General features: G+C 42.5%; 1 protein-coding gene across 2 annotated transcripts in view; it reads right to left on the bottom strand.

Annotated features, from left to right (window-relative positions):
* Positions 1-404: 404 nt before the first annotated feature.
* ptk7b (protein tyrosine kinase 7b) overlaps positions 405-9,514 on the bottom strand; it is a 75,934-nt gene continuing 66,824 nt past the window's right edge. The window contains exons 10-20 of one of the 2 annotated variants that reach the window (XM_062401485.1): positions 9,006-9,125; positions 8,566-8,715; positions 8,078-8,225; positions 7,068-7,195; positions 5,759-5,962; positions 4,621-4,782; positions 4,259-4,491; positions 4,090-4,167; positions 3,359-3,510; positions 3,058-3,236; positions 405-2,284 (exon numbers count right to left, since the gene is read on the bottom strand). In XM_062401485.1, coding sequence (XP_062257469.1) covers positions 2,124-2,284; positions 3,058-3,236; positions 3,359-3,510; positions 4,090-4,167; positions 4,259-4,491; positions 4,621-4,782; positions 5,759-5,962; positions 7,068-7,195; positions 8,078-8,225; positions 8,566-8,715; positions 9,006-9,125 — 1,715 coding nt within the window. In that variant the 3' untranslated portion in view covers positions 405-2,123. The remainder of the gene's footprint in view (positions 2,285-3,057; positions 3,237-3,358; positions 3,511-4,089; positions 4,168-4,258; positions 4,492-4,620; positions 4,783-5,758; positions 5,963-7,067; positions 7,196-8,077; positions 8,226-8,565; positions 8,716-9,005; positions 9,126-9,514) is intronic. The other variant, XM_062401486.1, reaches the window with a different exon arrangement.

Here is a 9,514-nt window from a genome sequence, read left to right as displayed (position 1 = left end):
AACCACCCTGTTCTTGTACCCTTCCTCCAACCAGAGCAGTTTCTGTCAAGATGCATTTATTTAAAAAGGTTCCCAGGCTCATGAGGTCACATGACCTTTGACCACTGACATCCTAACAATTCATGTTTGAGTTCAAGTCTGGTTTGGTCGAATTTTGAAGAAATTCCCAAAAGCCAGACTTGACACGCTTTGTGAGACCACCGCTACCATGACCACAAATCTATTCAAATCCTCTCTGACTCAAACTGAAAGTTGGAACCGACTTTGAAGAAATTCCTTCAAAGTCTTCTTGATATGTTCAGAACAGTGGGACAAACGGACAAACTGAAAAGACAAAGCCTCCAACGCTGATGTGCTTCTTGAAACTGCGTTAGCGTCCACAGTATGAATCACAACACAATGGGTAAAAACACTGTGAACCTTTATTGACAGCAGCATGTATACTTCCGTATATATCTGATTACTGTGAACATTTTGCTGAAGCAGATAAAAAAAAGAAAAAAAAGGTCTAGGTGTGAGTTCCTAGCATTCATAAAAACAAAACATTACACTAAAAACAACGTATAAAAACAAGTTCATAAACAAAGGCCATTGCATTTGATTAGATAATGTAAAAAAAGAGGGAAACGGTTAAGATAATCCTTCATTTACCAGGCACTTAAAACGAGTACTGGTGACCAGCAGTCACTCTTTTGACCTCATTTGTACTTTGTGTGAGCGTGTTGAGCTGAACGCACACTGAGATGGACCGTGAGCATGAATACATACCGTCAGAGAAAGTACCTTTCTATTATAAACATAGTTAAAACAAACACAGGACCTTCATCATAAATAAACAGGCACCTGCACATCCTTCTACACGACATGATAGAGATACAGAGGGATAGTCCTTTAAGTGAAGTTAGTGCATGGCTTCTATATTATGTACATGTTGCCTGGTGTGATGGTCCACTTTGCAGCATTGCACAAAACTACTTGGACCAGGAGGGGAACTGTGATTGGACCTCTGGGGAAATTATGTCGCAGGTTAAACACAATGATAGGCTGCAGCCCCGCGACGACACAAAGATATTAATGTAGTATAATGGGTTTTCTCACCCATAGGTAGTGACCAATAAAAACCTCAAGGTTAATACAAAAACAAAACACACTCGTGAAAACGTACAAAGCCCACACTAGCACAGTCTCATCCATCCGGTTTATTCCTTGGCTATAAACTTGATCTCTTTTTCTTTTTTTTTAATTCCTGAAGTATTATCACAACATGGAGGATTTATCTCCACAAGAGTCCTCACGGCGACAAACCTTCGTACCTCCGCTTCCACTTTGAGCATGCACTGTAGCGTGGGAACAGTTTAGTGTCGCGTCCACAGACACACACACACACGCATAAACAAACTCTGGAGGGCGGTGGTGGGTCCCTGGTGGACAGAGCAGCCGGGTGTCTCCTCTGGGATTAGGGTGAGGGACTCAGGATGCAGCTGGATGGATTTTAAGTTCGAGCAGATCCGCTGACACCGTCTCACTCAACAAACTTCTAAGTGGTTGACAGAATATTTATCAAGCATTGTCACATTGTATCCCACTTTCCTTTCTCGAGGTTATTCTAGATTCATGACAAAACGACCGAGGACTTCGAGTGGTGAACGGAAATTTCAAGGGTTTTTCCTAGACGTCAGAAAAAATGATTTGTATTAGATTCCTAATCTGCAGTCCAAAGTTTTGGTGTGTGTGCGTGTGTGTGTGTGGAGGGGTGGAGGCACTGAGGTTGTGAAGCTCGGGACAGAGCGGCCCCAGGCAGGCAGGAGGACAGGGTCACAGTGGAGCCTCACGCAGGGACTGGAGGGGAGGGTCATCCATGCTGCGGTTAAGGCAAACGTAAACTCCTGGCACTGCTCACGAGAAGCCATTCACACAAATGTGCGTGTGCGTTTTCCACTGATATAGCAAAGAAGTCTTGTGCACACAGCCATGTTTTGAAATGCATATTTAAAAAAAAAGTGTCTTCTCCTCGACCCTTTTCCCTGAAATGTGTGACTTTAATATCCAGCATTCCTGTCTTTCTCTTTGGGGGGAGGAGGTTGGTAGAAGCCCCCCCCCTCGGATGAGGGCTGACAGTTGTCTCAGACTTTGCTGTCAGAGGGCAGCTCTCCCAGGGCTTGGACGATGTCGGTGAAGGACGGGCGCTCTTTGAGGCTTAGTGCCCAGCAGCGCACCATCAGCTTGTACATTTTGGAGGGACACCCGTCTGGAATGGGGAGCTTCAGCTTCCCGGTCTTCAGACCTGTGAGCACAGAGAGGGTAGTTAAACCAAACCTGAAACATGGGGACGGTGACTAGAAGTCCGTCATTTTGAGATAAAGCCTCTGTGTCCAAAATCCCTTACTAATCACTATGACTACTAAGTGTAGTTTGACATTTAGTTGTGCTGTCAGAATGTTAAGTGGATCTTTGTATACCCTATATAGGATGGACTCATTGTTTCCCACAGTGCATCGAGAAAAGAAGTGTGCAACCAATGTTCGCTAGCTGAGCATTATATACCATCATGCATTGCACTTGGGGCGTTAATGAAGAAAAATGGCAGCGAGGTAAAAAGAGAGATGGCAGCACATGTCAGCCTTCTTTCTCAGGCAAATCTACTACTTCTCATTCTAATAAAAAAATATGTGAATTGTCGTGAAGATAAAGACGGAGAGGTTTATATTTTTACCGGCATTTTCACAGAACAATTTGAATAAGGTCAGAGTTCGTCTCTAATATTTCCGGTGGTGTAGTTTGTTTATTACAGACAAAAAAAAAAAGAGCTGCGGTGGTAAGCTATGTAAATAAGTGCAAAGCAGGACGTCACAGCACCAACAAGTTTATTTCTACATTTAAATGTCTCTTACCTCAAAGCATTAATACCAAGTGTAAAATAAGCATTTAACACGATGTCACTACTTTAGTGTCATGACAAAACTAAAACCTTTCTTCTTTTCTCTTGAAAGAGCTCCATGTCTCGCTGTTTGAATCAGAAAGAGAACTCAAAATAAGCCGCTGCAGCATCGTACTGACCCTCCAGCACCTCGTCATCAATGAGTTTGGTATACGGCATTTCCCCGTGACTGAACACTTCCCACATCAACACTCCAAAGGCCCACACGTCAGACTTGGTGGAGAAATCGTCCTCGAACACCGACTCAGATGGGAGCCAGCGCAGCGGGATCCAGGCCTGTCTGTAGTGATAGTACTCACTGCAGCCATGCACACCAAGACAAACAACAGGGAGATGGAAACAGTTCATATTAGCCCCATGAAATCCACTGAGATGAAGAAATTAAGGATTGCTATTAAACGTCTCTCTTTTCTGACCAACCTGTTGTACACGTCCTTGCTGAGGCTGAGTGACGACACCTTCACACGACGCTGACTGTTGATCAGACAGTTTCGGGCGGCCAGGTCTTTGTGAACGAAGCGGTGATTGGACAGATGCTCCATCCCATGAGCCACCTGGGCACAGATGGAAACCTGGAGAGGAAGCAGAAAAAGTATAGAACAAAACAGCTGTCAATGTAAAGTGACTTTGATCATATATTTACATACATCATATATTCTTTACAACATCAGCGGAAAGTTTTTCTTTTGTGAATCAGTTCATTAATTTGAAGAAGTTCTCATTGCATGGTAACCACACGGTGACAACAGTCCAACACATTGACACAACAGCCACTGGAACCACTACTTCTCAATTTTCTTTCTACACAGAAGACATTGTGTCATAATCAGTAACCTTTTGACATCTGTGTTTAGTCACTAGTTAAGCTACTAAACTCCTCCTGAATGGAATGTACTACTTATTATGCAAACTTAAGATTGATGAGAAGATGAACTGATCTCATGTATTTTCTAAAATACCTGAATATGACTTCAAGTGAACACGATCTCACAAAGAACGGGATCAGCAAAACATCTCCAACAACCTTCATGTGCCTAATCTGACATAGATTTCTATCTCTTACTATTTACACCAGAGAAAGGGAGCAGGATGGAGGAGGAGGAGCACTCGACGGAGGAGGAGGAGCTGTCAATCATAACCACAACACTTACTTTGGTCTTGGTGCTAATGGGAGATTTGATCTTGTCATCTTTGTTTTTAGAAATTCTCAGGAACTGCTTCAGGTCTCCCTGTTTGATAAAAGCAAAAGCATTAAATCACAATAAAAATATATTTAAATTAAGTTAAATTGTGTGTGTGTGTACTATTTTGTGTAATTACCAGATCGTAGTACTCTAAGATCATGAAGTGGGGTTCGGCCTCCCGACACAGGCCCAGCAGGCGGACGACGTTGGGGTGGCTGAGCTTGGCGAACATTTCAGCTTCGCGGCGGAAGTCGAGCGGCAGCTGCTCGTCTCTGGTCTGCAGGCTCTTCACCAGCACCACCGTCTCCTCCTCGTTCTCCTCGATGCCCTTCGCTTTGGAGAGCAGCACCTCACCAAACTCCCCTTTACCTGAGGAAACGTTCACACGCCACAAAGCAAATGTCAGAGCAGATCATGTTTGATAACGACATTGATTATGCTGCAGCTTTAAGATCAGAAGGTTATTCTATAGAAACTGAGTTGGTTAATCGAGTCTACCTAGAGTAGTGATGGTCTGTAAGTTTGCTCGAGGGAAGTGGAGCTTATCGTTGTTGACGTGGCTGTGCCGTTTCTCTGTGGTTGCCGCGGTACCCATGTTGGTGAGGGCCACCTCTTCCTGGATCTCAGCTGTGGTGTGGCCATTCTGCTGGACAGCACCTCCTGACAAACACAACACACAGGGTCACAAACATTATTCTCGACAAAAGAGCAAAATATATATATTCATCATCGGCTAAAAAAATGTTTCTTTTAGAAAATATACACATTTATATATAGTTTTAACACTGACATAGTCCAAATGATGTACATTTAATGTATGCATATAAGGGCTTTCAAAACTAAATGCATTAACGCAGGGTAATTGATTTGTTGAATTAACGCGCATTAATGCATGTGCAGAATTTCCCATTTAATTGTGTAAAGAATTTGGTTGTTTGTCTGATTAAAAAAAGACAGACAAGTTTTATTCAACCATCCTATATTTGCTAAAAAGAAAAGAGCAAAGGATATTGTTTAGGATAAAGGTCATCTTTAAATTTGATAAAAAAAGCAAAAATTCTAAATTACATCATCCTATGTTTCTCAGAGGAATAGAAAGGAAACAGCTACATATAATTATGGAGTGGTATGTTTAATTAAATTTTTCTTTCTATCATTTGGACTTATCATCAATAAAAAATGTTAAATGTATATATCCACCTTCTGTCATTTATCTTTCTGTTTTAACAATTTCTGTTTCAACAATATAAATAGAAAAGTGGGATTTTGACAATAAAATCGTGATTAATCACAGTTACCCTGTGATACATTTTTTATCGTTTGACAGCCCTAATGCATATAAATTAATGAAGTATGTATATGCATTCACTACACTTGTGTGTGGTGGTATATTGGTGTGTATGGTGTGTAGTGAGGAATAGACAACTTCCGTCTTAACAAATTTATCTTAACTAGATGATGAATGATAAGAGCAATAACCAGAATGAACACAAGATGGCAGCAAATGTCTAAAACTCTCCACCAATACTTTTAGGGGAGTTGATGGAAAATGAACAACCATGTAAACCTGTGATTTTACTCCCGTCTCCGCACTATTACATCTACGTTGTTAACGGACTGAATCTAACAGTCATACCATTGAGACACTCCATCTCCGGCTCCTCTCCGTCCTGGCCTTTCTCCATTCTCTTGGCGTTGCGTCTCTTTTTGCAGTAGAACATGAGACCCAGCACGACGATGATGTAGGCCACAGCCGCTCCCACTGACAGGCCGATGGTTTGGATCATCTTGTAAGGAGCCCTGTCGTCATCTTCACCATTGGAATGCACTGGTTTTTCTGCTGGACACAGGCAGTAAATATTATTATTATTAATAACTAAAGGGCTCTGAAAATGCACAGGATGTGTTACTTTAACCATCACAGGTTGCAGTCTTTAATGAACAGAAAATGTTGTTACATCTTTCAACAAAGCACTTTGTTGTTTTGGTACGGTGTCTTATATTATGATCATAAAAAATCTCCCTGCTCTCTATAAGTGCTGTATCTGTTGATCCATTAGCTGAATGTGAAAACTGACAACCAGCCACTCTTTTATGTTTGAAGTGATTTATTATTGTAATCGAATAACATTAGGATACTTATAGTATAAAAAAAGAATGCTCAAAACTGAAGCAGCAAAGACATAGAGGTTGACATTTTTATCTCTTCTTTAAGTAAAAATCTACATTTCCCATAATTCAATTGAATGTGCCATTTCAGAGGTTTCCTGCTGTCTTGTAAATGTGCATCTCTTGCAAACAAGCAAAACGTTTCCATTATGACTTAAAGAAATGTTATAAAGTCGGTAAAGCAAAATCCATTTAAGTTTCTACAATAACAGGTATTTGAAGAAGTGGATGCAAATACATTTGAAAAATATCTGGTTTTCTGTGTTACAGATGCAAAATCGAACCCATCCTAACCTATTATAGCAAAGAATAAGCCTGTATCTGTTTTAATGAATATGACCCTTGCATTCAATGTTAAAACAGACCAAAATTCTATCTAAAAACTTCCTTTAACAAGTGTTCTTTGAATTGCCCTGTTTACACAGTGCTGTGTCTCACTGTGATCCTCACAAGCTACGACAAACATCTAAATTCAATCGTCTCCAACTTTGGGACAAAATTAGTTGATATGGGACACGAGTGCAAGTGTATGACAATAATTTTCAGTTGGCACAAAGGGAGGATGAAGCGTTATTCGATCTAACATCTGCCCAATCCCATCACCTCAGTGACAGTCGTGGCGTCAGAGACGTGGACGAGGTTATTAACCTGTCGAGTTGGTTGACGGGCAGAGGGCGAGGGTTTAATTAATGCTTTCATCCTGTACTTCTGATCGTGGCTTATGCCCCATGTGTGCAGCGTTTGTGTGTGTGTGTGTGTGTGTGTGATAAACTCACCCACGACATAAAGCTGAGCCACACGGTCTTTGATGCTGCAGCTGTTTCCAGCCACACATGTATATCTGCCCGTGTCGTCTGTAGTGACATCTCTGATCACCAAGGAGCCGTTGGACATCTTCTGGAACCTGGCAGGAAGAAGCAAGGGTTAACGTGAGAGGTGGGGGTGGAGGTGTGGACGTCCACACAGGCCTATAGGCAACAAGACGCAAACAGTAGAAAGAGGCAAGAACAAACAAACATCCACAATCAAATGTAAGAAGTTGTCATCAGTTCTTTCAGCCGGATGATTGCAACCTGTTCTTATACAGATGGCTGTTTGGGAGAGTTGATCATTGGCACAATCAACAACAGTAAATCTCTTGCATAAGGACATCTGCTGCACTCGCTGTGTGGGCATGTTTGATCCAGAAAAATGAAAGAGGAAAGAAAGGAACAAATGCAGCAGAGTAAGAAGTGACATTTAAAGACTGAGATAAAATTATAAGATTATATGAGTGGTGTCAGCTGAGCCGCTCTGTAAAAGAAAGGAGCTCTGTGAAAGTACGAGCTGAGGGGAGTAGGGGGGGGAAAGAGAGCGGTGAGGAGAGTTAAAAGGAGGGTGGGAAAATATGTAAAATTTCAAATGATGTCTATTTAAATGTTTTTTGAATTACACCACACTGATATGCTCATCTTGGGTTATTTCTGGGTACTAACTAATCTGTATGTATGAATATATATATGTGAACATATTTCATATTGTCATAATTTGGTACTTCTCCACGTAATGTGAAAGTTAAATGATTTAGCTGTATATACTGTAAGTATATCATAGCAGTGTGTTTTTATTTACTTTTTAACATTTAACTTAGGAACCAATGAGTTGGAGGAGATGTTCTGGTATGAGTCCCATTGTAATCAGCTGTTTAATATTATACAAACACAAATAATGAATGCATAGTAATAAAGAGTCACAAGCCGTGATCCTCAGCCATGATGGCAGCGCTGCACAGAAGCGTCTCATTTACCTCCTGTTATTACTGATGTCCAGCGTCTTGTCTTTAACCATCCAGTGGATGTGAGGCTCGGGGTCGCCGGTGACTTGACAGTGCAGAATGGCAGTGTGACCCTGGTAGACTGTTGTGTTCTCTGGCTCCAACTTAAAGCGAATGTACACTATTTGTGCACAAGAAACACACAGACACACAATAAAGCTCATTAACACAACATTCAAGCCACAACTGGGCCACAACATCCCATTTACAGCCTGTGGTGACTGTGGTTAACGTCTTCTCAGTTACATTACAGCCCAGAAGCCAATTCATTACTCGGACTGTAAAAAGGCCACACAATAAAAGCTGCTGTGTGATGATAACCAATGAGTGTCTCCTTGTAAACCACCCTTAGAAGTACAGAAAACCGTAAGCGCTTGTGATGTGGGGCTGATGACTAATATGGTAAGGTCACTCTCTCATTCATAATCCCCTGCTTCCAGGATGATGAGTGAGATGCTTACCGGCCACTGTGAGCGTCACCAAGGCTCTGATCTCCCCTTGGAGGCTGTTGGAGGCGATGCAGGTGTAGTTGCCGGCGTCGCTCCTCGTGACTTTGGTGAAGTGGAGCTGGCCGTTCCTCTGCTCCACGCGAGGCGGCAGCTCTCCTCCATCTGCAGGGGGAGACAGAGAGAGAGAGACATAGGGGACAAGGGGGGAGTTAGAGGTGCTGGGTCTGGCCCTGCATGGCGAAGTGAAGTGGTTAAACCGAGTCCATCATGGCCAACAAAGGGGTGAAATGATGCATGATGAGGAATCTTCTAAACAGGCTCAGTTATCATAAGCATTAATGGAATGACGAGTGCTTCTGCTTTTTTGATGACATATTCTCTTCAGGAGCAGTCAGTCCTCATCTTCTTTAAGATAGCATGAGCTAAGGTTAGGCCAGTGGCGGCGTACACACCTGCTTTGGTCCAGCGGATGGTGGGGATCTGTCTGCCTTTAGCCGAGCACTGGATGCTGATCTCGTTATCCAGCTCCAGGCACTGAGAAGGTTGGGGGGTTGGGGTGAACTTAAGCTTCTCTGAAACACAAGTCCAAACACCACACACACACACATTACACACGTGGTAAACATGAAGGGTGGGGGGTGGGGGTATGTCAAAGCCTCTTTTGTGCAACTCACACGGCAGGTGAAATGACACTAATCTGGTGCAATTCGTGTTCAGACACATTCGGGCAAACAGGGCAACAGGCGCACATGTGCACGCAGATCTGATAAGTTTAACAGGCAAGGTCTATCTGGAACTGAGATCATACAAACAGGCATTGGGCAGACAAAGCAAGCTTGCGTCAGGCCATCTATCATTCATTGTGTAGCAGCGGTTGGAATTTATCACCTGGAAAAATTAGGGGTTAGAATAAAGCTGCCGCACTTGAGTCACATTTTACTCCTCTGTGGGTGTCCGCCGG

This window comes from Platichthys flesus, chromosome 12 (genome assembly GCF_949316205.1).
Source record: "Platichthys flesus chromosome 12, fPlaFle2.1, whole genome shotgun sequence".
NCBI classification, from domain to species: Eukaryota; Metazoa; Chordata; class Actinopteri; order Pleuronectiformes; family Pleuronectidae; genus Platichthys; species Platichthys flesus.
The sequence above is the reverse complement of the archived record's forward strand: the minus strand, read 5'-3'. Positions and strand labels throughout refer to the sequence as shown.